General features: G+C 49.2%; 2 protein-coding genes and 1 non-coding gene across 6 annotated transcripts; 1 reads left to right on the top strand and 2 right to left on the bottom strand.

Annotated features, from left to right (window-relative positions):
• Window positions 1-6,778: 6,778 nt before the first annotated feature.
• Window positions 6,779-22,162, top strand: CALU (calumenin). Of its 4 annotated transcripts, none has more exons than XM_026091210.1 (8): window positions 6,779-6,977; window positions 7,732-7,968; window positions 14,126-14,319; window positions 18,042-18,208; window positions 18,676-18,736; window positions 19,592-19,791; window positions 20,284-20,367; window positions 20,865-22,162. In XM_026091210.1, the coding sequence occupies exons 2-8, from the start codon at window positions 7,748-7,750 to the stop codon at window positions 21,360-21,362; spliced, it is 1,425 nt and encodes a 474-aa protein (XP_025946995.1). In that variant the 5' UTR covers window positions 6,779-6,977; window positions 7,732-7,747; the 3' UTR covers window positions 21,363-22,162. The 4 variants fall into 4 exon arrangements, with proteins under 4 accessions (XP_025946995.1, XP_025946994.1, XP_025946997.1 ...); XM_026091209.1 differs by lacking the exon at window positions 14,126-14,319 and adding an exon at window positions 13,863-14,056 and having other exon boundaries at window positions 6,792-6,977; XM_026091212.1 differs by lacking the exon at window positions 20,865-22,162 and having other exon boundaries at window positions 6,794-6,977; window positions 20,284-20,647.
• A 1,961-nt stretch (window positions 22,163-24,123) lies between these two features.
• On the bottom strand, window positions 24,124-26,346 carry OPN1SW (opsin 1, short wave sensitive). Its single transcript, XM_026091104.1, is given in 6 exon segments — window positions 24,124-24,218; window positions 24,221-24,239; window positions 24,693-24,932; window positions 25,008-25,041; window positions 25,723-25,746; window positions 25,748-26,346. Coding segments are annotated over 6 exon segments (1,011 nt in total).
• A 337-nt stretch (window positions 26,347-26,683) lies between these two features.
• Window positions 26,684-26,755, bottom strand: TRNAP-AGG. The gene has a single exon. It is a non-coding gene; the product is annotated as a tRNA-Pro (tRNA).
• Window positions 26,756-27,395: the final 640 nt, after the last annotated feature.

Genomic DNA, 27,395 nt, shown 5'->3' with positions numbered 1-27,395 from the left:
GGGGGGCGCGCTGGCCTGCCCCGCCGCGGCGGGCCGTTATGGGGGGGGGGGCGGTAACGTGGCACCGCCCGAGCGGCCCCGGTATGGGGGGGGGGCCGCCGGGCCGGTGCTCCTATCTCCCCCCCCCCGTCGCCATGGAGACGGGCCGCGGAGGGGGGGGAGTGCCGGGGCCTTTGGGCGCTCGTGAGGGGAGCGGGGGCTGCAGCCCGGCGCCCGCCTGGGAGGTGCCTCTCTCCCCCCCCCCGCCTCCCGCCCGCGGGACTCCCCCGGCGGCGTGGCCCCGGGAGCGGCCCCGGCTCTGCCCCGGCTTCCAGGCAGCCCGGCCTCCGCATCTGGAATAGCGTTTGGCTCCTGCAAGGTCATCCGCGCTGACCTGGGAGGAAGCCTCCGAGGAGCGCAACCGCAGGAAGTGTGAGCTGGCTTCTTTTCTCTATATCAAGTAGTGCTTTTTTTTTTAAATTATTTTTCTTTCTAGCTAAATGTTAGCAAAAAAAACCCCAGGCCTTCAAGTTCTTCGTATACCAGCTGTGCTCGTAGGCATTTGCTTTTGTGCATAAGTTACTACTTTCTTGCCAGGAACTTGTCATAGCTTCTGATAAAATCACACGTGCCTTAGGTACCAAGGTGATAAGTTCTCTGTTAGTGCTGTTAATTACATAGCAGGGCAAACAGGCGGGCTGTGTTATCATAAATGGCGCATTAACTCTACAAGCTAATCCTGATATTTTAAGTAATCCTTTGATATCTGTGCGGTTGTATCTGTCTGCCTTTTTGCAGCATGCAATGTGACATTTTGTTGACTGTCACTATTTGTCCTGTATGTCACTGTGACCTCTGCTGTAACTGAGCTTTTGAAATTCAGATCATCAAAGCTGATAAATATTCCTCTGTAATCGAGTACCAAAGTCACCTGCATAGCGTCAAACGCTCCTCGTCTCTTGCAGCCAGCTGAGTTTGTGCTGCTCTCCCAGATATTTCAGACTGCATCATGGCTATGGACCAGGTTTGTCGGTGTAAAATGGACACTGTGACTGTAGAATGGACTTAATTGCCAAAAAAAAAAAAAAAAAAAAAAAAGCCTGGAGAGTAATTCCAAAATCGCAGGGATTTGTGGTGTTCATGGCTTTTCTGTGCGCTAGAAGACAGGCCAGCTAGCCTCCCAGGTATGAACTATATTTGTAGGGCTTCAAAAGAGGTTTTTCAGCTATTGATCTGTCATGAATATTACTGCAAAAAAAGCACAATGCAAACGGAGTCCAGAATTCCTAAATAACTTGAGGTTCCCGTGAGACCCTGTTGCAAGGGAATACTTCTCAACTCCATGCCGCTAATTGATGCTTCTGTCTTTCCTGTGGTTCACCACCGAGAGCCTTTTATATAGGTGATTTGGCAGAACAGACTGCTATTGATAATATAGGTTCCATGAGTGGTTTGTGGTTTGCTGAACTGGGTGGGGAGGGGTGGAGGAGAATAGGGGTGCACATCCTTCCGTCTAATGCCTTACTTCTCCCTTAACTGTGAAGTCCAAAGGCTCCAAGAAAAGTCTTGGGGTCCTGTTGGAAGAGCAGCTGATAGCCAGCAGAAGCTGTTATGGTTTTGAAATATTAATGAACAAAGCTTCTCCCCACCCCCCATCATGTATTAAAACAATATTTTTAATAGTAGAAGTAACACTGATCGCTTCCATGGTACCAGATGTGATGCCAGAATGCTAACTTGTTTGAGGTCAGGTTGTCTGTACTGTAACTTGTAATTGCCTCTAAGCTTCTAATAGCTGCTTTGTGTGGACCTTGATTGTGGATAAAATTGCCGTATTTAAACTGATTACAATAAAACTAGTGTTTTAGTCTGACCTGCTCTTAGAATTGCTATGAGGCTAATGTGTCTCTTCCCTTGGCCCCCTCTGAGCTGAATCCAGCGGCTATGTCTGGCTTGGCAGGTCTTCCTCACTTCTAGCTGTCTGTGTTGGGTTGTACAAGAGTGTGTTGCTTCCAGTAATTTGTGGATACGTATTCAGAGTTTCTCTTAAGTAATGCCTTAAATGCCTTGGTTTCCCCCTCCCCCCCCCCCAACACTGAAAATGTTGATGTGTTTAAGTTGCATCAGAGGAGGTGACTGTGTGTGTGGGGGGGGTTGTTTTGTTTTTTATTCTCCTTGGAATGAGATGGAATCACAAGAAAGAGTTGTTTCCACTGAAATGCTCTTGTACAACCCTGTTCCAAAGCAGAGCTGCAATACTGAGGCTCTATAATAAGATCGCTTTTCATCTCAATTGGTTTTTGATTGTCCTGTCCCCAAAAGGATGTGGCTTTTTTCCCCAAGACTGATGTTGACTGTAAGGCTTATTAGAATTATTAGACTGTAAGGCTTATGGGCAAAGATCTTCATGCGAACAGGAATTAAATCTTTCTATTCTGCTTTTGAAGGCTAGACACAAAGGGACAGGGTAGGCAATTAGATAACCAGCATAGGGAGAATCACCTGGGGGATTCCGGGTATTGTTCCTCGCATTATAAAATCACAAGGGTGTGCTAGTAACCTTAACGTAAATAAGTGAAAATGTTCTGAGAGGGCATAATATGCAGAGAACAGTTACACGAAGAGAAACCACCTCTATGCTGGGAGTTAGTTACGTGCTAAGTGCCTGCAATAAGTGGAGCTTCTCTCCTGACAAGGTTAGTCTGTAAATGTCTGTTAGCACTTGCACCTTTCTCTGAAGCATCTGCTACGGCGATCTCTGTCTGCAAGCGCTATGCAAAGCGTTAGATGAGTGTTCGAGCCAGGCATTCCAGTAATCATGAAAAGGATTGCTGGCACACAGGTACCAGCACTCGCTTCATTGTGGGTGGCTTGTACGGGCTGTCTCAAAGTCCTCGCCCTTCGTTTGTCTTGGCCTGTCTTTTGGCTTGGTAAACTTTCTGCACAAGTGGTGTGAGAGTTCGTGCTGGCAAGGCGTGCCGTCGKCTCTCTGCAGTCAAGGTAGGATGTGTTATTTGCAGTGATGTTTGTTTTTTAAAAAATACTTTGATATTTTGGTTGCGGTATTATCTTAATTCAAATGAAGTTCCACAAGGTGTGGCAAGTCAGGTTTGCAGGGGTTTGCCTCTAGAATTTTTTTTTTCAAACAGATCAAAAAATCCCCAGATCCTTTGAATATCTTATATAACTGAGTAGTACTAGTTTATACTGATGGATAATTCTTGCTGCACAAGCTATGAGTTGAGAACAGCTGCTGTTCTTGCAGATTTTCCATATTATGTTAATCTCCTTTTCAGACACTCTAGTATGCTTTTTTTTTTCCTTTCAGCTAAACTACATCTTAAGCCTTTCCTTTTATTTAGACTTACGAGCGGTCAAAAGCCTGTGATATCGTTGCACGTTTTCCCGAGGAGGTCCCTGCAGGACCTAGAGCCTGTGCTCTGTGGCATTGCCCTCTAAGTCCATGCTTCAACAAGAAAGCGAGCTGTAGGAAAAACTGGAGATAATTGTCTTGTCTTTCGTCTTTTAACTTGCTTCTGACAAAGGTCAGAAGCTTAGGAGAAAGTAACTCCTAACAGATGATTGTACAAGGGCACGTTTAAAGGCCTCTTGCTGAACTGTCGGTTGTGGCAAATAACTCGGTCCTCTGCAAGAGAAGTGGAATTCCCAGCTGTGATGCTGGAACTGCAAGTAAGTGTCTGGGCGGAGTTGGGCATCCCTGCCGACCGCCTGAACTGGCTAATAAATGAAGGAGTGTGGAGAGGGGCATCTGATACCCTGCTCTCCTCGGGAGCCTGGGCTGAGCTTGGCGCRTGTATGAGAACTCGCAGGCTGGATCTCTCTGAGAACGGGGGGGCCACGCGGTCCCCTCTTGGTACGGATCACTCGCTCTTCCTTTAAAATATGCCTGTTGGTGGATGTGGTTGTGGCACTGTCGCTCTTTCTCAATGCGGCTGTGGTTTCTAGCTTTCCCTACGGCCAATTCTCCCTTCAGAAAAACTGGCAATGCTCCGTGCTCTTCTGAGCTGGGATCCTTTACTTTCCTTGCAGGCTGCTGCTGCTTCCTTGCCCCCTTGCCTGTCCTGAGCCTCTCGGCCATGAGCTTGCTGGGCTGCTAGGGCCTATTCCCTACCCTTCTTGAGCTTAACTTAGTGAGCCTGGCTGACTTGGACCTGTCTGCTTTATGCTCTTGGTTCTTGCATGGCTTATTTGTTTGGGTGCAGTGCCTCGCTTGTAGTGCGTTTGTGCCTCCCCACGGAGGTGCATGTTATCGTTTGTGCACTGCTGGCTTGGAGGTCAGCATCCCATTGGAAATGGAAGACCTGGGTTCAGTGTCTTCCCCTGTGTCGGGAATCAAACACCTCTCTTGAGAGCATACCTTAATTGCAGTGCTAGACGGCTTCACCCTTTCTCTGAAGCTAGAGCAGTACATGCAGAAGAGAAATCACGATTTCTGGAGCAGCGCAGAGCAGGGATGCTTGCTGCCTTGATTTCTGGTGCTCGCTAACGAGAGATGCCTGGCAACTTTGTCCTGCGAAGACAGAAGCYGTCATAGATGTGTGAAGCAGACTTAGATATGTAGTAAACAATACCTGAGCGTCCAAGTCCCTCGGCTTCTCTTACAGCACCTCTGCCTGACTGCTAGCACRGTATGCCCGCATCCGAGAGCCGTGCGAACCGCTGCGTGAGTGCCAAGCTCGCCGTGGGTTTGGGTCCGAGTGTTTGACTCAACTTTATACCTCAGGCCTTTAATCCCGTTGAGCGGCTTAGGGCGCTTACTCTCACTACCCACAGATAGCTGCTTGTGAATTCTTGCTCGTCGGGCTCGAGGATCGGCGAGCAAGGCATTTCGAGCGTTAATTATGCCCCTTGTGGGGATGGAGCCTATTGCAGCCTTCTCATTTTGTGCCTGCCCATGTGTTGTGGCGCAGGACAGTTGCATCTTCGGCTTGATTATTGCGATAAAATTTCTGACTCGGCAGGTAGAATAACAACCTTTAAGTCAAAGTTGTCTACATCATTAGTACCCAACTGGTAATCTGATTAATKCAYTTTTACTTGCTGTGACTTMCTTCGATACATCTTTAACTTCCCCAGTCCTTTCTGCTAATAAAATGTGCCCATCTGCTAGCAAAGCATGCTCTCCTGCAATCACTGTCGTTCTGTCTCTTAGTTTCTAGYTTTGTGCTGTTAATCTTCCTTGGTTCCTTCTTCCCTCTTGCAGGTTTCTTACAGAAATGATATTCTCTGTAGAATATAAATTCTTACTGCTGTTTTCTGATGGTGGCAGGTGGGGAGCACTRCAAATGCAGGCCAAACCAGAGAACAGTCATAGACAGGGTTTTTCAACCTGTTAACTGCAGAAAGAAAAACATCTATCTGTGCCTTTATGGGAAAAGTGYGTAGGGCATGGCGACCTGAAAAATGTTTTTTTAATAAAGTATCTCTGTAACTGTGAATAGTCTTTGCCAGTTGTATATCGAAGTGTTCCTTTATTCTTCAAATCGTTTAGCAGGCTGACCTAACTGTTTCCAGCACTACAAATATTTAAGGTAAACCAAATTCACTTGGAATTTTTTTCAGGGCTTAGTCATTCATCTCTGCATCTATTTTGTTCCCTTAGGTAGCCCAGCACCTTGCTAGAATGCGTCGCTTAAYCTAACTGCAGTGTTGCTGTAAGCCCTACTGTGCTCATACTTGCAAATTTATTTTGACAGTTTCAAGGATAATGTTCTTTGACAACAGACTTAATTATTTATATTATCTATGGGACCTGTTTTCATCTCACTTCGTGTCCTCTGGGTGTGAATATCACTTAAACACAGCATGATTATGATAACATAAGAGATCAAGCAAATATAACCTTTAATCCATCTGAGAATACTTCTTTTGTGGTGAGAGCGGCCCTGACACTTGCTGTGATAACTGCAAACGATTCACATGACAAACAGACTGTGCAAACCCATCGGGTATTGCATGGGGTTTTATGTATTCATTTCACTGCTGCCTGTATCATCTTAAGCAAATATCAGTGAAGTGGTTGACCCTTCAAATAGGGAGGAAAAAAAAAGGGGGGGGGTCTGCTAACATAGTAAAGCAAGTAGGAGAGTTACCTACCCAATTACTTGAGAGTTTGTAAGGTCAAGGGATTTTTTTTTTTTTTAACTGCCTAGAAGTAATTTTAACTGCACTGACCTTTTACTTCCGGTTTCTACAGAATAGAACTTAGTTTTATGAAAATTTTCGGGCAGGACTGTGCAAGTGGAATTCAGTTTGCATAGTGTAAGGCAATTTGATTCCACTTCTGGAGATGTGGGAAGGCATACTTGAGAGAGAGTATGATAACTGCTTGTTTTAAGTTTAGATTAAATAGATAAAGATGGTTAAAAAAGTCACTCTCAGAAGCATTCCCTTTTGTTGCCTGGGGAATTTAGATTGGTCTTTCATCTTTTTTTTTTTTTTTTTCTTTTTTTTAAGAGGAGAAGGGAATACGAGGACAGCTGACATAAGCCTTCATTTTATATATTAAAAAAGAGGCTAAGCCCTGATCCCTTAAAATATCAGTTTAAAATAAATAAGCTGGAGCTGCTGTTACTCTTTCATTACTTCAGAATGCATTTCGGTTGAACCTGTTGACCAAATGGCTACTGCCTAGATCTAATCAAACTTGATTAGTACAACTATGCTGACTTAAATAGCTGTAAGTGTATACCTGAGCGGCCTAGAAGCCCTTCAGCTCAAGTCTCTGCTTGTGATCTTTCTCTTACTGTAGTTCCTGGTAACAGTGTCTGCTTCTGATTTGACTGCAGTTTTACTCCTGGAAATTGCATGTACCCTGACTAGGATATGGCTTCCACGTTTCTGTCCAGAGCTTTCTGCGCAGAGATGTGCTGTGAATGTGCAGTCAACACATCCCTGATGCATCGGAATTACCGTGCAGACGTTCAACAGACGATCTGTGCAATAAATTGCTATATCCTGGGTGCATCTGTCTCAGTGTATGTTTATCACTGACCCAGCATCTATGATTGTTTTCCAGAAAAGTGTAGTAAGTCTAGTGTGTCCTGAACTAATTTTTTTTTGTCTTCATAGGTGAAATATATGTGGGTAAGATTTCCTTGTAGCTCTGACCCAGGATGTCAGAAGTCCTGGATGAGTATCTGAAATCATCTGGCTTCCTGTGGATGAGATATTTGGGTAGAAAAGAGGGAGTTTCTTGGGAAACCTAGCCGTGTGGTAGCCTGAGCATGGGGGTCAGTAAAATGGGTTCGGGGCCTGTGTGGGGAGGGCAGCACRTGGGCAGGAGAATGTGAAAGCAGAGCACAGCCAACACGGGATGGTAACCAGCTTAGCTATGCCTGGGTAATAGACAATCTGTCGTGCGTGTTTGACATGCATCTTTCAAATTCCTAACTAAACACATTCTCATTATATCAAATACAGTTGTTGCTTTCTGTAGTATGGAGGGACTCGTTTGGAGCTCGTATGACAGATTTAGGGAGTGCCTTGCTGAAGGAAGCYGCTTGGAATGTGGGTTAGTAAAGGTCTCTGCAAGTGCTATAGTAATTCAAAGGCTGCTTAGCCCAGGTTATTTGTATTGATTCATCAATTTTTTTTCTGTTACAATAGTGAAGACAGGATGGAGAGGTTTTGGCTTGTGACCCTGGAACCTGCTGCCAGCTTCATATTGCCCTGGTGTACCTATCTGTTGCAAGCAAGCTCTTAAATATCTCTTTTGTTGCTATCCCATAGGTTCATCTGAATCACCATGACTATCCATCAGCTTCTCTTGTGCCTGTCTCTCTCTATGGTTTGTATCTCGAGCAAACCCACCGAGAAAAAGGACCGGGTTCACCACGACGCCCAGCTCAGTGACAAGGTCCATGACGATGCGCAGAACTTTGACTATGACCACGATGCTTTCCTTGGTGCGGATGAGGCCAAAACCTTTGATCAGCTGACACCAGAGGAGAGCAAGGAGAGGCTTGGGTAAGGAAAAGACTTGAAACAGAAATCTAGTTAAGAAGGAATTAATTCACAGTTGACTTCACTGGCCTTTTGCAAAGCATTTAAAAGAATAACTGTCATTCTGGCATTCACTTATGTTCTCTTGCATGTCAGCTGGCTCTTTTACAGAAATATTCTAAACTCTCGAGTCTTTTAAATCTTGTTTGTAAGGCAGCAGTAGCTGAAATTTAGTGACGTATACCAAGGACGGTTATAAAATTATGTAGCATATTTACATCTCCATTTTCATCAGAAGCAATTGATCTCAGCGTGCAAAGTCATCTTGAGTCATTTCAAACTGAGGCGTTGCATGCTGAGCATTGTTTCTAAGCATTTGATGAGCTCCCCAAAAGTACAAGGTATAAATCAAAATGAGTGTCTTTCACTTTGCCATACTTAAGCTGTGCTAAATGTAGCTTGATGGTCTCCAGTTACCACTTGCTGAATACAATCTGACTCTTGCTTCGGGGAAGATGAAGGCCAGTGGGATTGCTTGAATTCTCCTGTTTGTTACTTGTCCCAATTCAGAAGTAGCTGGTTGCTGTGCAGAGCACATGCATGGGTCACAAGCTAGTGAGAACAGAGTATCTCTTCAAAATTATCTTCTGCTTCATTGCTTTCCCTCCTGTTGCCTCCTTCAGACCTCAGAATAGGGTGTTTATAGGATATGGTAAGTGTTGGACTTAACAATTTCTGCTCTCCAGCACTGCAGGGTGTGTTCTTGGTACATATGGCAACAGCTGTGATCGCAGTTGTTCGCATTTGGCTTAGAAAGGCTTAAACCTTAAGAGGTTTAGTCTGAAATCTTTTTGTCAAAGAGACTCCTGTGAGGGCTGCGCTCCCACCCTCCTCCAACAAGTGCTAGCGTGGCCCTCCCTGATGAGTTAGCTCCTTAATCTTAAAGTTGGAATCCTTCTTATCAGTGTATCAGAAGAAACTTATTGGAGGGCTTGCAATAGCCACACTAACATTGGTCCCAATTACTCTTTGCCTTTTAGGCTTTGTATGTTTTTTCTGTCTTGCTGGACRCTAGACTGGTTGCATTAACTTCCTAACATGCTTTCTGCATCCTGCCTCTAGTTCTGATGCATGGGAGGGTCCCTGCTCCAGAGCAGTAAGGATAGACCTAGCTGGCGTATGGAGTCTTCTACTTGCAAATTGAACATCTAGACTTCACATTATAGCCGGTGGGGTGATGTTTCATACAGACAGTGGAGTTTATGGTGTACAATGACTATTTTGGGATGTGACGCCCTGATTAGAAAGGGGCCTTGAATGGCTTAGTCAAATGTAGGTGCTTCGATGGATCCTGCTCTGAGTAATGTAAACCAAACAGCAGAAGGCTTTGCAGAGTGGGGTGGTGTGGGGCTCACCTGAGCGCTTTTGCATGGAGCAGACCATTCAGGCTACCAGCGCTGGGTGAGAGGTAGCCTTTGACTGCCACTCTTATTTAACATAAAGGCTCTGCAAAGACGTGTCTGTCCGTTCCTTATGTCTGCTATAATGAAGTTTTCACTGCAGGCCCTGAAGTATGCTTTTCCATTGGGGAAAGTTTATCCTGGGAACTTCATAAGCTGGGAAAACTATTTCTGGATCTGTTAGACCACTGGATCCAGTGCAGTCTCATACAATGGCTGATCTTGAGAGAGGTCTGGTGGAGAAGAGCCAGTTACACGACGCAGTTACAGAGGAAAAACTTCTTGTTCTCCTAAATAGTTGTTTGGGTCTCATTTGCATGCTGCTCTCGGGTTGGAAGGAGATGGGGAAGCCAACTACAAGAGTCGGCAGGATTCCTGTGGGCAGGAGAGCRTGCTTGCCTCATGCTCGGAGGGAGCGATGGGCCGCAGAGGGGTGGCACCATTGAGTGAAATCTGCCGCCTGGTGAACTTCCTTGAAGACCAGTGCTGCCTGGATGTTAAGATAGTAGATTCTGGGGTCTGTTTGTGATGCTTTTCTAAGAGTCCTATTGGTCTGTGAATTGCAGACTGAGGCAAATTTGTTGCTCTTGTGAGGGGGATGGTCTAGAGTGCGATCTCTCGATCTGTTCCCCCTGAAGCATGAGTGCAAGCAAGAGAAACAGCAATTCAAAGCTAGCTACTTTTATACAGAAACACGCAAGAAATCCTTCCCTCTGCATTGTTTTCCTAACCTCTAGGCTTTGTCATGGCTTTGCACTTTAATTTCATTGTTCTGCTAAGTTATCTACTGGAAAAAGCTGGCCGTGGAAGTTGGGCTAGGGTAAGAGTTTCCACTTGGATGTTTCAAAGAGGCTGTTCCAAACTGCTCTCTGCCTTGACATAAACCTTTTTTTTTTGTCAGAGACAATTACATCACACTTTCCTGAGTCTGAATGGGTTTGATAACTTTGTTGTGAATGCATAATTATGTAAATAGATTATGTTTTGATAGATGTGTTTTTCTGTGCTGTTGAAAGAACAAGGTTTTCCAGGGGGAAAAGTTTTTGCTCCAAAGCATTCAGTGGTCCAGGATCCAGGTTTTGTGCCAGTCTTCTCACTTCCCTGTGTGATAGTATTCCCTGGAACAAAAAAAGCTCATGTGATATTAAAGAGCTTTCTTATGGGGTTCCCAGGACTCTTTTGAAGAGCTTGTTGCTCTGTGTATGTTGTTTTTCTTTAAAGGTTGCTGAATTTGGGGAATACTCTGCAAGCTTCCTGACAATAGTGCTGAGCAAACGGAATCCTGTTGCTTCCTTAGAATGACCTGAGTCAAAGCATTAAAGAGTGGGAAAGAAAAGCAGTGTGTCAACTGCAGCTGCAAACGATCACAAAACATCTGGAGCATGGTGCCCCCCCCCGCCGTCACCCTGCCAACACACACACAAACACACACATGCACGCACGCGCTTGCTACAACTACTGTGGCACATTACACTGCATCAATATGTGACAAAGCTGCATTTTTCTTATAGCTGTTAGGGGTTTCAGGGCTTACGGTCTGGGAAATCTGCCTGCAAGCATCTGGTTACAGCACTGTTGTTGGACCAGTCGAATTGGAAGACTTAAAAGCTGCCCAGTTCGTTCTGCAAGGGCAGCTCACAGCAGGTCCCTGCAGCCGTGCTGCAGCTTCTCCTGGGCTCCAGGTGGGGATAGTGTTTAGCTTTCAGTTAACGCTATTAAACAGTGAAGCTATTCTCTAATCAAATGTCTGAATCCCCAAGTACTGCGCTATCTAGAAACTTACCCTGGGAAAATCACCCAGGCTTTACCAAAATCGCCCTTCTTTACCAGTACAAATTCCAGTACTTCGTTCCAGTGTTATACCAATACATCTCCATGATAACCGCTAATGCAGCATGCTGATGCATGTTTGATATCAGAGCCCTGGGCAGTAGTTAATTCATAGCTGCTTACTAAGCTGATAACTAATTTCTCATGTCTTCTGGCTGGAGAGTTCACAGTGGTTTTGGGTGGGATCTGCTACTGCCCAAATCTTGTCATGTGGCTGCTCTGTTCTGCTGCATCTTTATTTTGCTAATACTGCAGGTTGTTCGCTGTCTTCCTTTACAGAAATTTTTTTAAGACTGGCAACGACTCAAATTTTATAGTAGCTAAAGCATCTGAAAAAAACTTCAGTGGTGTCCAGTGCTTGAAGGCTTTTTATGATAAAGTTATGGAAGGTTAATGACCACCTTTCATGGAGGACATGTTCTTCAGAGGCAAAACTATAGTGTTAAATTCTTGAACAGACACATTTTTACTGATTTCCTGGTGCTAAGCCCTTATGTTGAGACTCAGCCTGCTGTTTAACAGCTTGCAAACGCTGTGGTAGCCCTCAGCCTGTACCGTGGCTTGCAGCAGTGTGCTGCTCTTGGCCACAAGAAGTTAAAACGGAGACTAGCCGGGAGTGACAAGCCAGATGGGGCAGTTCAGGGTTGCCGCCTGGGCAGTGGGCCGCTGTCCCCATGGGCTCTCCTCCTCGGAGGTGCATATCCAGATAGATACGAGCGCCCCGAAGAACGGGCTTGTGATCTGCTGCTCCCTCAGATGGGTGCTGAGGTTCAGTCTTTGTGTCACTCACAGAACTGTCGGTACTGCATCTAAAGTGTTTTTGAGATGACTGGTTACGCTTTCATGTAGCAGCATTAATACGGTGTTAGGAGACACCACAAACGAGACCGTGTTGTCCCACAGGTTTGAAAGAAGAGAAGGAGCACGATGGGTTTTACTTGTCAGATGTGACAAATGTTGCATGCTCTTATGTGTAGCGTTACTGTCATACTCTTGAATGGAAATGCGATATGTAAAAGTTGAATTGCTTCTCTGAAACAGCTAGTATTAACATGCAACTGTAAAATGACTTGGGCCTTTGAAATGCCTTACGTAGTGTGGAAACTGCCAGCTACCACAGGTAAAGTAAGATGTCAAGCTGAAAGACTTTTCTAGAAGTAAAGAAAATGCATTTACCAGTCTTATCCCAGCTACCAGGTTTCTTGTTTTTTTTCTGTGAACATCCTTGGCACAGTTTTTGAAAGCAAATCAATTATGAAACAACAAAAACYGGAAACTAAATGCAGGGTGATTAAATAGTCCAGACACTGTAATTTTGACTCAATTTCAATTTGGTGTTTTGCTTCGCATTGGTGCTCTGTTTCGATCTGGGAATAATAGTCCCATGGTTCTCTAAAAACTGTCTTGAGAGTAAAGTTCTTCAAACTACTGGGTTTGAATTTAGGATTACCGAATGTAAGAGAACCAGCTTCAGATCGAACATTCCTACTAAAAGGAGAAAGGAAACCTGGTTGACAAAACAAAACTCTTTGGAAACACAACGGGCTGTCATCCCTGCTTTTAATTACCGGCTGTTGTTGGAGTGAATACCTGATGGAGAATGAAAGTTCATAATACCGAACTCCAAATGTTGTTTTTGTGAATACACTGCATTTTACAAACAGAGTGCTGCTGGAACTAAGATGCTAGGAAAAGATTAGAGTTTATTTTGGGAATGGCCGAGGAGAAGAGTTTTGAGGCTGTCAGACCATTCTAGCTTAACTTCTTGCTTTTGCCGTAACTGGGTATCTAACACAAAGTTATGAATGGCAAGGACTTGCACAGCACACTTTTACTTTAATGTGCTGTGCAGCACTAATCTACAAATTGCGTACAGGGGACTTGCATACATCTGCGTATGTATCTTTGCATTCCTTCAAGCGGCTTTTCTTCACAGCTGCTGCTAAAAATAAAGAAGGCATGCAGTCTCGCATCATGCTTTATAAACCATGCATCTCTAATTTCTTGCTTTGTAAATTGGTGGGCATCGTGCTTGGGTGTGTTGATCTGACATCAATGTGGGGTGGCTTTTCATTGCTCTGTCCTAGGAGGTTCCTCGCTGCACTGCTTGGGCACGTAAGCAAGCTAGAGCTGCATATCTCGGTCTTTGTATTTCTTCATCAGTGCAGTCTTTCTGGTTTTGCTGTAAGTATGTTTAAGTGTTTCACTCCCTTTGTGCTGTTGTGGTGGGAAGACATGCAACTGGGTCTCTTTCTAGATCTAGCAACAGCGACAAAACGCTCTAGCGTAAGACGTGCTTCCTGAAGAATACAAAAACTGAATGGCCTGAGGGTGAGCAAGTCGGTGTTTCAGCAGCTTGTGACTAAACTGCGCGTTGCTTTGAACTGCTTTGCAAAAAAGAAATACTGGTCACTGTGTCCCAAGCAGTGACCAGTAGGCGCACGGACTACCGAGTTGGAAGTAGTTTGTCAAATCTGATACAGTAGTGCTGGAACCTGATAATAAGCAAGCTGACTTGCTCACTCTTGCGTAAAGAGTATGCCACCAGTTCAAATGCTCTGCTTTGCTGAGTAGAAATAGAGCCTCATTTCCCTTAACTTTTGCTGGATTTTTCTGCATTTTCTACAGAAAGATTGTAAGTAAAATAGATGAAGACAAAGACGGGTTTGTAACTGTGGAAGAGCTCAAAGACTGGATTAAATTTGCACAAAAGCGCTGGATATACGAGGATGTAGAGCGCCAGTGGAAAGGGCACGACCTCAATGAGGACGGCCTCATTTCCTGGGAAGAGTATAAAAATGCCACCTACGGCTACATCTTAGGTAGGTCTCTACTCTTGGGATAAAAGCTTTGCAGAGCTGGCACTTGAAACTTGCTGTTTTGTTTTGTAGAATGATTGTAGATAAGATAGACACGGATAAGGATGGGTTTGTGACGGAGGGGGAGCTGAAAGCCTGGATTAAGAAGGCCCAGAAGAAGTACGTGTATGACAGTGTTGAACGCCAGTGGCAGGAGTTTGACATGAATCAAGATGGATTTATCTCCTGGGATGAGTACAGAAACGTGACATATGGCACTTACCTCGGTAAGGGGCAAGTTGTCAAATCTGGTGGTGGTCTTTAATCAATAAAGCAGAAGTGTGATGGAACAAAGTAAGAGCTCTCAACTCATCCCGAAAGTCTTAGTCTGAAAAATCTTCTCTAATTGCCTTCTTTTGGTACGCTGGCTTGGTTTGGTGCCTAGTACACTCTGCACCTCCTCCCCAACCATGTGCTCTGCTACACAAGTGGAATTTAACGTTTGCTGGCATTAATGAAGGACAATCTAAGGAAAAAAGAAAATGGTGTAGCCATGTGGAAAAACCAAAGGTGAAGTTCATAATGAATATGCAGTTTTGTAACTCTGCTTTATTGATGCATTTAATCATGAAATTCAGCTCAAAATTCAATCTGAGCAGTAATTTATTGGTTTAATTAAAGGCATATGGRGTAACTTTTTTGTCTTCTAGCTTTTGAATCTCAAGCTATGGGTGGCATTTAGTACCTGCAAAAACACACCAACCAACCCATGGCTATAGAAGCCAGTTGTTTCTGGGTATCTGCATTCTTCTTGAGTCTGCAAAGATCCCTAGCAAAGAGAATCTTTCTTTAATCATTTTCTGAAGCTCTGCCCGAGGGAGCATGTGCACACCTCAGTTTCTCCACTTGTCCTGGCTCTAGCTTTAGACCAGAGCTTATGCGTTTTGGCAGAGAGACAAAAGCCAGAAGCTCTGGAGAGAGGGGGGCTGGTAGGACCTGCCAGTTGCCACCACTCTTCCGGAGCTTCTGAGCACTTGAAAACACTATGAGGAGTCAGGTAGGAAGAAGCTCTTCTGGGGTTAAGATATTGGAAAATACCAGTTCCTCTGCCAGTTGTTCCTGTGGCCTGGAATGCATACATATATGGTATGATGAGCTACATCTTGAAAGCATGAAATAAAGTTTAATTTACTAAATATTTCCAAAGATAGTAAAATGCTCTGCAGAATGTATGGAGCATGTTGCCTCTCTTTTCCGGCTAATCCATCTTCCCTCAGGCTGTTTCTATAACTTCCTTTGAAACAGTCAGTTAAAGCTCCAAAGTTTGCTGTATTGGTGGCAGGATAAAGTCAGCCACCCTGTGACTTTATTACGGCTAGAAACAAGTCTTATACTATATAATTGAAAAGGGAAAGCTATTATTTATTGAGATCCAAAGAACTTCTAGCCTTGGAAAAAATCTGATATCTATACTTTAAAATTCAAGATTAAAGCGGGGAGAAGAGGTCATGCTAAAGGCTTTTATGGCAGTTTTTGAAGTCTGTGCATCTGGATTTATGACCTGCAGGTGTAGGTTATTTAAAAAAAAAAAAAATCCTGATGAGAAAAGTGTAACACACTCAAAATGTTTCTAAAGCCTAATTTGTAACAGACCGGAGTGCCTGGACCCCATGACGGATGATATGCTGTAAAGATCTCATCGACGTGAGCTTGGGGCTGGCGCTTGACTCCGAGTGCCCTTGGCAGATACTGATAAAACCTATTATAGTGCAGTGCACTGCTGAGTGTTACTTCTGCATAGTTTTGTTCTTACTAAATACTTAAAGGATTGAAATTACCCCGGTCTTCCTCGCAGCTACCCTGCTGGACTCTACCTGGCAGAGCCATGTATGTGTAATGGCTTGGCTTCCTACTTGTGTTTGAACAGGAATTGCTTTTCCACAGTACGTTTCTGCTGAAATATTCTTGTCTCTTACAAGAGACTCTCCCCTCCCCTCCCTTCTCTCTCCTCCCCTCTCTCTGGCACCGACAACACTGGAAATGCCTCTCAGGAGTTTGACAYGCAGCCAAGAAACATGCAGATCCCTTAATCTAGTTAAGAACATCCATCTTTTGTCGTGTGGGAGCTGAGAGACCGTGCTCTCTTGCTGTGGCTCTCTGGTTTATTGGCTGGCTTCGCTATTTAGTATTTAAAAAATGCTTGCCTTTTGTCATCAAAATGAAATGCTGTTTTTTGAGCTCCAGTCCTGTATTAGTCACTCGGCTGTACTGAGTGCTGTAGCGAAGTACTCTGTATTTCAGTGCGCATCGGCTCAGTGCTGTTGCTAAAGCCTGTTTCTGTGGATCTCAACTCCCCTTTCCACAGGGAACTGTGCGCTATATTGAGCGATAGATATCAAGAGCTTATTCTTGAAGTAAGTCTCTTTAAAACCTTCTTAAAATAAGACTATAATACCATAGTTTTGTTCTTCAGTACCATCAGATTCACTTGTCACTGATCTGTTCTCAAACCAGGATCCAAAAATCACGGTGTTTATATCTTCATCATTTTGTTCAGGAATATTAAATCATCAAGGCTTATGGCTTTGCTTTCTCAGGGCTGCAGCTTCTAAAAGCCCTTTCTTTTATCCRCATAGATTCCTCAATTATTTCCCTGAATAAAACTTTATCAGAGATCTCATTTGTGTAATCAAGGCCAATGACTGTAAAATGCAAATGCTTTTGAGTCTATAATTGAAACCGTTTGGGGGAAGAGGGGCAAACCTCTTTCTCATGCAGCCCAGCAGTGAATGGTCTGCCAGCGTACAGATATTCCTATTAACTCTTGCATCCTCCTTGTTAAATAGTTAACTTGCTTAACTATATTAACAATTAAATTTWAAAAAAAAGTTTAGTTAGATTGCTTCACAATTCTGTGCTATTTGCCACCTTTTAGCTCTCATTAAACCGAATAAAGCTATTTAGCTTTATGTGCAACAGCCAACTCGAATCACCCGTATTAAAAGGACTTGCTTTTAACTTGTGTGACGTGCTCCTTTTGCTGCAGTTCATGCAAATTAAAGCTGATGTTGAGGTAATATAGTCTAATTTGAAAAAGATTTGTAGGTACTGCTGTGGACAATGAACTTGCAGGATACTTGGCATTTAAAGGTAAAAGTTCAATGATAGCATAGGAAATTACAGGATTAATTGTGCCTTACAGGTGACTTAAAATCTCCTTACTGGCTTCTGTTTAATAGTTGGCTAGCATCACGGCTTGTATATAGCTGCTTAATCCTGTGCCTTTTGTCCTAGATGTAAACAGAGACGGGGCAGAGCCTTTTTTTAGGCAGGTCTGACTATTACTTAATTTCAGCCCGCAATTGTTTAGATGCATYGTCCTTTGTCAGTGTTTTCCCTCAAAGTGTAGGATGACAAACAAAGCAAGCTTTAGTACACCGAAGTTTATCYATAATTATTGGTGTGGTTAAATCTAGTCGCCATATGCTCTCAGTTACTCTAGCTATGGAGGCACAGAAGCGTCTGGGCGCTCGGTGATGTTTCACCCGCTTTGAAAAYGCCCCTTTGGTGGAGGAGCAAGATCCTGTTACACATTCTCATCCAGAAATAGCCTGGACCTAGCCCCTCGCCTGCCCCGTCTCTCGCGCAGAGGAGGTAGAGCCACCAAAGCCACGCCAGGCCAAAAAACAATGTTCCATTTCGCGCAGAGGAATCTGCCCGGGGAGGCTGGGAATGCTTCGTGCCCGCGCTTAATCTCTTAAAGCTCTGAAGCCGGTTGCAACTCCTCCTTCTCGCAGGGTAGATGCAGCCTTTAGATTCCTAGTGAGAAATTGTGGGCCGTGGCTCTCTAAAGCTGGGGTTGTCTTGACAAAGTCTTGCAAATTTTGATTACTTTGGTTTTGGGGGGTTTTTTGTTTTTTTTATTTTTTTTCTGGTTGGCTGTGAGCGCAGGGTGACTATCCCTGAATGAGCTGACCCGGAACGGCTGTGTCTTGTCTGTTRTGCCCAGATGACCCAGACCCCGATGATGGGTTTAACTATAAGCAGATGATGGTGCGGGATGAGCGGCGCTTCAAAATGGCTGACAAGGATGGAGACTTGACTGCTACCAAGGAGGAGTTCACTGCCTTCCTGCACCCGGAAGAGTATGATTACATGAAAGATATAGTAGTACAGGTGGGTGAGTTACACCTGGGAAGCTGTGAAAGAAAAGTGCCCTTGCATAAGCTAATGCTTCTTGCATTTCAGTAGAATAAATGGATGGGCAGGACTGAAAGTCGGGGACTTGTGTCTCCTCGGTCTCTCTGAAGGTTCCCCAAGGCTGCATCCAGTGCTTTGCCGTCAGCACCTTTGCAATAGGTGTTGCAGAGAGACTGTGACTCCTCCATTGCAGGAGGCCCCAGGCAGACTAGACAGATACCAGGAACGGGTGTGGGTGGAGGTGATTCCCCCATGGAACTGGGGGCTGGACAAAATGGTTCCTTCTGACCGTGGCCTTGCATCTTTTAAAACTCCCTCCTGAGGCCGTCGCGGTTCTGTATCTGTACTGCCACCCAGTAAACTGGTGCAGAGGGACTTTCCATGCTCTCTGAGGACGGAGCACCTTGCTCCGAGCCCGACTAACAGGGACCTTGTTGTTAAAGGAAACCATGGAGGACATTGACAAGAACGGAGACGGCTTCATTGATTTGGAGGAATACATAGGTGAGTGACTCGTTCCTTGGCTTTGACGCTCTCCGTTTCGCTTTCTCTCCTCTTTCTGCACGCCAACACAAAGTAGCCTCTCGGTCTGCGCGGCTGGGGTGCGGTAGGAGCTGTAGGCATGTGTGCTCTCCCTGCCCTCCCCCTCCTGGAATTTCATTATCTCTCTTTACTTCCTAACTTTAGACCCGCGCTGCTCCTCAGCCCTCGCTGCTGACTTCTGAGTTAAATCCATAAGCAGTGACAGACGCTGTTTGTTCGGGATAACTGGTCAGAATACCAGTGTGGTTCCAGACCCCTAGACAGAAGGGAACATCTGCTCTGAATCTACGGTGTCTGCTCTTTAATGTGATGGGGCCTGCCAGTTGCAGAATATCCCGGCCTCTTCTCTTGGCAGCAGTGGGACATAGAACAGCTGCCCTTTTAACACTCATTATCTGAAATGGAAAGCTTTGGYATTGGATAAGGATGGTGATAAGTACATCTGACTCTAAAATATGTTGATACAAACACTGCATGTTTCTCTAAACTTATTTGAAGGAACACTTTATTTTGGGGACGAACTTGCTGAAGTAAAGAGACTCAGAGTACGGGGCCACTTGATCCTTAAATCTGAGATGGAAGGGTACAGGCTCTGCTGGGCTGGCTGTTCTTGTTGTTGCGCCTTTTAAAGCAACAGCCTGTGCTCTGATCTTGGATCTTAACCAGGAGCACCTGAGACCTGCCCTCCCGCCAGCTTGCGCACAGAGGTGGAGGTGCGCGCGCTCATCTCCCTTGCCCGAGCTGTCTTGCTTCCCTTTTGCTTTACTCGCGTGAGACTGTGCTGGCGTCGGGATTTGCAGACTGTGTCTCTTCCAGGTGACATGTACAGCCAYGATGGAGACACCGATGAGCCCGAGTGGGTGAAGACGGAGAGGGAGCAGTTTGTGGAGTTCCGCGATAAGAACCGCGATGGCAAAATGGACAAAGAGGAGACGAAAGATTGGATCCTCCCCTCGGACTACGATCACGCCGAGGCTGAAGCGCGGCACCTTGTCTACGAATCGGATCAGAACAAGGTGGGGTGGCACCTCYTCTCCTCTGGGCTTTTGTGCTTAGGTGCTGAATGTCTTCCAAGACATTTCTCTTCCCTTTGACCATAACAAGGAGGGCTGCTGAGGATCTCTGATCCGTCTGTGAGAGTTGGGCCTGTCTCTCTAAACTTCACAGCTCTGAAGCCTTCCTTTCCCAAAGATAAGGCTAATACCCTTTGAAATGGCTTGGCAAGCGCTGTCATTAAGTTATCTAACTAGAGTTCCCTCACCGCTCCCCTCCCGCCGGCCGGGGAGCGCTCCAGCCGCGCTACTAGCAGGGCAGTTCAACGCTGGGTACCCCGGTAGCRTTTGGGGCTCCTGGGCAGCCTTCTCCTCCTCTCGGAGCGCTCGGGGTGAAAACGCAGGCTGTTTCCGTCGCTGTTGTTCCGGAGCGGCCGTGTGGGTTTCCTCGGGCAGGGCCGGAGGAGCGGAGCTGGTGCGGCGCGAAGCTGAGCTGGTGTGTCTGCTCTGTTCTAGGACGGCAAGCTCACCAAGGAGGAGATCGTGGACAAGTACGACTTATTTGTGGGGAGCCAGGCCACAGACTTCGGGGAGGCCTTGGTGCGACACGATGAATTTTAACACCTGTACAGAGAAACCTGTTTCTTAAATAATTTATTTTTTACAGTTTCTGGATTATCATGAGAAACATTTTCGCTACTGAGACTGTTATTTCAGGCTATGAGGTGGAAAAAACAAACAAACCTATCCCGTCCTTTTTTTCCTTTTTCCCAAAGGGATGGGGACTCGGTGTTCTGAAAACCAACTCTCATTATGACACTTTGTGGTTTTTAGATTTACACTTTGTTTTATGGTCTAACAAGTTCTGTTTATTTTTGTATTTGTTTTGGTTCCATGTGAAGTGAAGAATACGTACTCTGAAAAATTAGTGGTAGAGCAACGGTAACAGTTCCCCTTGCCCTACCTCCCTCTCTCCCCTTTAATTTTTTTATGTACTTAGCTACACAGTCTTTAAAAAAAAGAAAAAAGAAAAAAAATAGCCAGGGAACAATAGGGCCGATAAAAACAAAAGACAAATAACGCTTGTTTTCGACCAGGATACGCAGATCCAATCGAACAGGGCCGTAACGTCAGCTTGCAGGAAGACAGTCCATCTGTCTTGCACAGATGCACGCTTTGTTTCTCGCCTCCTGTTGCCAAGAGAAGTGCAGGTCGGGATCGGTTCTCCCGGGGCTGTACCGAAGAATTTGGGGATAGCCCTCGACCGTAAGCRGTCGACCCGCCAGCCCTGTTCTAGCCGGCTTTGCAAACCCCAGCCGAAACGATGGCAGCAAGGCAAAGCTCTGCCTGCTCTTCTCCCTGGCTTTCCTCCAGAGGCCTCCGCTGCGGGAGCTGAAACAGCTTCAGCTCCTAGTAAGGCAAGTGTGATCAGGCACTTTTTAACGAGAAACCCTTGGGGGGGTGGAAAGGGGGAGGGGGGGGAGATGTTTTACACATGCTGCTATAATGCTTCAATCCRGAACGCTCTGTTTAGTCCCTGGCTCTTGCAAACGCAAATAGATTTGTACCAGGGTAGCGCAGAATTAATCTGCTAATCAAAACCACGCAGCTGTAGTAAACTGATGTGATGTCAGCCTGGGTGTCAGACATGGAAATCCCCYGGGAGAAGGGAGCGCTTTAAGTTGGGCCCTTGCCTCAAATGACGATGTGGATGCTGCAGCTCGCTCCGCTCCGTGGGATCAGGGGGAAGGAGTGGGATGGGCTCCCGTTCCTATTTAAATGGCTTAGACGGCTGAAGATTGGGTGTCGTTTGAAGTGCCTTTATCTACCAGAAACGGTGCAAAGTAGGAATCTGGAGGTGAAATGTGGTAAAAGCAGCTGACTAGAAAACGAGGCCCTGCAAACTGGGGGGAAATGCTCACTGAACCTTGAATTTAACTGCTGGGCACCTCCGCTCCTGCGCGGTGACTTAGCGGTACCTGTTTGACACATAGCGTTAAGCAGCGTTCTGATCTTCATGGGGTTTTTTTTTTTGGTGTTTAACCATGTATTCCCCGCTTCTACCAGGGACGTTCTGCTTTTTGAACCGCAGAAAGCAGACCGCTTACTGGCTGCCCTGTCCCAGGGTGCGCTTTCACGTCCCTCCGTGCTGGGAGAGCCGGGGCCGTGGGGGACCCCCGAGGCCCTTCCGCGGGGCTCGCGYGAGGGAGGGAGAGCGGGAGGCTCTYGGCTAACCCAAAGCAATTGCCGTTCTGCGGCCGTGGGTCTKTCTTCTCTGCAATGTCCTGTAAACACTAACGTCGGCCTGCTCTGGCCCCTTACCTRGAATAAACGTGGACTCTCTCTGTTTTAATTTGGTCTGTTTCAAGGATTAAAAAGCTTGAAATGTTAAGTATATATACTCCTATTATTTCATGTAACTTTCTTAAAGTAACACTTTTGATATAACTTGAGACAGCAAATCAAATAATCATAAGCGTTGTATATGAGGTTTGTACGGTATACGTGCCTTTGGTGTTCCCCCCSGAAACGTGGATGTTATCACTCTTGGATGTGCTCTGTGGTTTGAACACGAAGCCAGGAAGAATCACGCTCTGATAAACGAAACTCGCGCACAGCAAAGGAGGCCGTGGGCCTCGGGGGCCCCGTTCCCAAAYGCGGACTCTCCCGAGCCCCGCGCTTGGAACTAATTCGCTTTCTTCCTGGTCTCTGCCCATCCTGTCCCCAAACCTCCCCCCCCTGTGTCCCGCCGTGGTCGACTCTCTCYGCTTAAAAGGCTTTAAGGCTTTGAAACGGCGAGTGCTGCTTCAAAGCCGCGCTGACGCAGCTCGTCAGCTTTAAAGACGGTTCAGACACTAAATTTGTTTTACCGGTAAAATAATCCCGAAGGCGCGGTGGCCCGGAGGGGTTTGTCCGTGTTCAGCGCTCCGCAGCGCGCGTCCTTCTGTGTCGCCGCTGGTACCGCGTCCTCTCGAGGCGAACACAAAGCTGGTGCGAACCAGATTGCACACCCCAAGGTGTTTATTCCTCGGATACTAGGCCTGTAGGGATTTCTTCTTTTTTTTTTTTTTTTTTTTTTTGGTGGGGTGTAAACAGTTTTATAACGATGCGAGACATGCAGGTTAAGAAAAAGAATATATCTGTCTTTCAATAAAGCCGTTTACATTCAGTCGAGCTGGGCACGCGTGGTGTGTTACGGCTGCGCGGGTTGCGAACGATGCCAGGCTGGCGCGGGAATTACCGAAACGCTCGTTTTAGCTGGAAAGCACCCGGAACGCCGGGCAGGGTCGAGGTGAGGGGAGCGGCTTTGCGTTTCCGCGCTGCTTCCCGGCACATGCGGCTCGGTAGAGCCGGCGGCGAGACACTGCCGCTCTCGGCTCCGTCGGCCGCTCCGGGTGCTGGCAGCGCACGTGGAGCTGGGAAGTGGTTTTCTTGGCCCCAAGCGGCTGCCTGGAGCAGCGAGCGCTTGCTCCGGAGAGGAATATCTTAATTTGGAAGTGTTTAGAAATCCCAGGGAGGTCTGACGCAGCGCGGCCCCGGCTGCCCGAGGGCTCGGCCCTGCTGTCCCGGCCGAGGGGCCGYGTGGCACCCGCCGGCTCAGCCCTGGGACCCCCCTGCCAGCCCCACCTGGGCACGGGGTGGGGGGCCACATGCCCCACCAGGGTGGTGCCCCCCATTCCCCTGGATCCCCGGCTCCAGCTGGGCTCTGCCATGGCCCCATGGATGGGGGCTTGGCACCATCTCAGCCCTACGGATGGGGGCCCGGCACCATCTTGGCCCAATGAATGAGGGTCCAGCACCATCCCCACCCCATGGATGGAGGCCCAGCATCATCCCAACCCAATGGATGGGGGCTCAGCCGCATCCAGCCCCAATGGATGAGGGCCCAGCATCATCCCCACCCCATGGATGGGGACCCAGCACCACCCCAGCCCCATGGATGGAGGCTGAGCACCATTCCAACACCATGGATGGGGCTCAGCAACCCCTGGGCCCATGGATGGCAGCTACTACCACCATCCCAGCCCCACGCATGTGGGCTCAGCACTGTCCTTTCCCCATGGATGGGGCTCAGCACCACTCTGGCCCCATGGATGGAGGTCCAGCACCATTCCAACCCCATGGATGGGGCTCAGCACCACCCAAGCCCAATGGGTGGGGGCTCGGCACCCCCCCAACCCCATGGATGAGGCTCAGCACCACCATGGAATGGCCCCACCTCCGCACTCGGGGCAGCGACGTTGACACCACCGTGGTGCTTTATTGCCTCCCCGCGCTTACGTCCTGGGCTGCCCTACGGCCCCGCTGCCCCCAGCCCCGCGGGGGCCCTGGTGGCTCGGCGGGTGCTCGGGGCCCTCAGCTGGGGCTGACCTGGCTGGAGGACACAGAYGACACCTTGGTTTTCTGGGCTGAGCTGGAGGTGTCCGACTCATCCGTCGTGGGCTTCCCATCTCCAGGATGCAGGCGTGGAACTGCAGGGCCGCAGTGYGCGGCTCAGCCCGGTCCYCAGCCCCCCYGGGCRTCCCTGGTCCCCAAAGCATCCTGGTCCCTGGGTGTTGCTGGTCTCCAGTCCCTGAGTGTCCCTGGTTCCYGGGTGTCCCTGAGCATCCCTGGACACTCCTGGGCATCCCCAGGTGTCCCTGGGTGTCCTTGGCCCCCGGGCGTCCCCGGTCCGTGGGTACCCCAAGCATCCTGGTCCCCAGGCCCCATGTGTCCCCAGACTCCAGTCCCTGGGTGTCCCCATGTGTCCCTGGTCCCCAGTCCCYGCATGTCCCCATGTTTCCCTGCTCCCTAGTCCCTGCACGTCCCCAGATGTCCATGGTCTCCTTCCCTGGGCATCTCTGGATGTCCCTGGGCATCCCTGCTCCCCAGTCCCCACATGTCCCCATGTGTCCCYGGCCTGGTGCACCAGTGGCCAGTCCCACCTGCTTGTTCCTGAAGCAGTAGATGATGGGGTTGTAGACGCAGAAGCTCTTGGAGAAGAGGGCAGGGATGGTGACCAGGCGGAGGTCGAGGCCGTGGTCCYGGTTGTTCACCACGTACGCGGCGAGGGCGGCGTAGGGCACGTAGCAGACGCCGAAGGAGCCCACCGCGACCGCCACCGTGCGGGACACCTCCCGCCCCACCTTCTGCGTCCTGGCTGACTCCCGCTGCGGCGCGGCCACCTGCGCTGGCCGGTGGGCGTCAGGGCCGCGCTGGCCCCCCGCCACCCCCGCGACACRCTGGCACGTGTGCACRGCAGCCTGCATGGCACTTCTGGGGCTGCGTGGTGCCCTGCACAGCACCCTGCACGGCACCCTGCGCAGCACTGCTGGAGCTGCATGGCACCCTGCATGGCACCCTGCACGGCGCCCTGCACAGCACCCTGCACAGCACCCTGCGTAGCACTGCTGGAGCTGCATGGCACCCTGCATTGCACACTGCATGGCACCCTGCGCAGCGTCCTGCATTGCACCCTGCACGGCACCCTGCACAGCACCCTGTACGGCATTGCCAGGGCTGCATGGCACCCTGCATTGCACCCTGCACAGCACCCTGCACAGCATCCTGCACTGCACCCTGCACGGCACCCTGCACAGCACCCTGTACGGCATTTCCAGGGCTGCACGGCACCCTGCATTGCACCCTGCACAGCACCCTGCACAGCATCCTGCACGGCACCCTGCACAGCACCCTGTACGGCATTTCCAGGGCTGCACGGCACCCTGCATTGCACCTGCATGGCACTTCTGGGGCTGCACGGCACCCTGCCCAGCACTGTGCATGGCACCCTGCCCAGCACCCTGCACAACACCCTGCTCGGCACTATGCATTGCAACCTGCACAGCACCCTGCGCAACACCCTGCATTGCATGCTGCACAGCACCCTGCATTACACTGAGCATGGCACCCTGCCCGGCACCCTGCCCCGCACCCCTGGCCGCGGACGCTCCCTGGGACGCCGTCACCGCTGACCTGCTCCAGCCGAAGAAGGGGGGGGGGGACGGAGACGCCGATGGCCCAGGTGGCCGCCACCGCCGCCAGCGCGTGCTTGGAGCTGAGGTGCAAGTTGCCCAAGGGCTTGCAGACGACCATGTAGCGCTCCAAGGCCAGGGACCAGCCCGTCATCAGCCTGGTCACCAGTCCTCGTCCCCAGACATGGTGGCAGGGCACCCGGCCCGTGTCCCCGCCCCCCCCCCGATGTAGCCAGACGGGTCTCAAGCCGTTTGGGGGGGGGGGGATCAAGGCCCCCGGGGCAAACGCGGGGATTAGGGGCGCTAAGATCCTTCCTCCTGCCCCTAAGCCCYGCTCAGAGCCTAAGCGCCACCCTAAGCCGCCCCGAGCCGATTGTGCCTGCTCTGGGGATTGGGGGGCCAGAGGGCACCGGGGGGGGGTGGCTGTGCCCCCGTGCCGGCCCCCAAGGATGGGCTTGTCCTGCCCAGGGTCCTCGTGGCCAGGTGCAGCCTTGGGGACACCCCAGTGGCACGATGCCCCATGCCCATGCACCCTGTCCTGCTCAGGGTCCACGTGGCCAGGCGCAGCCTTGGGGACATGCTGGTGGCACAGGGTCCCCACGGGCAGGTGCAGCCTTGGGGACATCCCGGTAGCACGATGACCTTGTCCCTGTGCACCTTGTCCTGCCCAGGGTCCCTGCAGCCAGGTGCAGCCTTGGGGACACCCTGGTGGCACGATGCCCCATGCCCACCCAGGCAGGTCCAGCCTTGGGGACACCCTAGTGGCACAGGGTCCCTGCAGCCATGTGCAGCCCCCAGTGACACGATGCCCCCATGCCCACACACCTTGTCCCGCCCAAGGTCCCCATAGCCAGGTGCCTGGGGAACACTTGCTGGTGGCACAGGGTCCCTGCAGCCTTGGGGACACTCCGGTGGCACGATGCCCTGTCCCCGCGCACCCCAGGGGTGCCAGGGCAAAAGCAGGGCTCGTCCGGGATTTGAACCCGGGACCTCTCGCACCCTAAGCGAGAATCATACCCCTAGACCAACGAGCCTCCCCTGGGTCCCCACTCCTGGCCCCTGTGGACACGATCACCCCGTGTCACCCCTGGCCAGGCCCGGCCAGGAGCAGCTGCTCCGTGGGGCACAGCCGGGACCCCCAGGCTGTGGGGCGCTGCGCTGGCTGGGGGACCCAGGAGCGCCCCAAACCTTGGGGACCCGGCTGCCCCCTGTCCCTTCTCAGTCTGATCCCTGCGAAGGGGGGGCCGGGGGTGCTGGGGGGTGCGGGCGGCTACGTGTGCAGCCCAGCCGGGCCGGGGGGGGCGCTTGGGTGGGGGGGTGCATGTCGCCGGAGGGAGCATTTTGGTGGGGTGCATTGCTGGGGAGTGACTGCAGAGGGGTGCACTGCTGGGGTGCGTTATTGGGGGGGCATTGCTGGGGGGTGCATTGCTGGGGAGTGACTGCAGAGGGGTGCAATGCTGGATGCGTTTCTGGGGGTGCATTGCTGGGGAATGACTGCAGAGGGGTGCAATGCTGAGGGTGATTGCACAGGGGTGCAATGCTGGGGTGTGTTTCTGGGGGTGCATTGCTGGGGGTGCATTTCTGTATGCATTATTGGGGGGCAATGCTGGGGGGTGCATTTCTGGGTGCCTTGCTAGGTGCATTAGTGGGGATTGCATTGCCGGAGGGTGCATT

This window comes from Apteryx rowi, unplaced genomic scaffold (genome assembly GCF_003343035.1).
Source record: "Apteryx rowi isolate R43461 unplaced genomic scaffold, aptRow1 scaffold_9, whole genome shotgun sequence".
Lineage (NCBI taxonomy): Eukaryota > Metazoa > Chordata > Aves > Apterygiformes > Apterygidae > Apteryx > Apteryx rowi.
The sequence above is the reverse complement of the archived record's forward strand: the minus strand, read 5'-3'. Positions and strand labels throughout refer to the sequence as shown.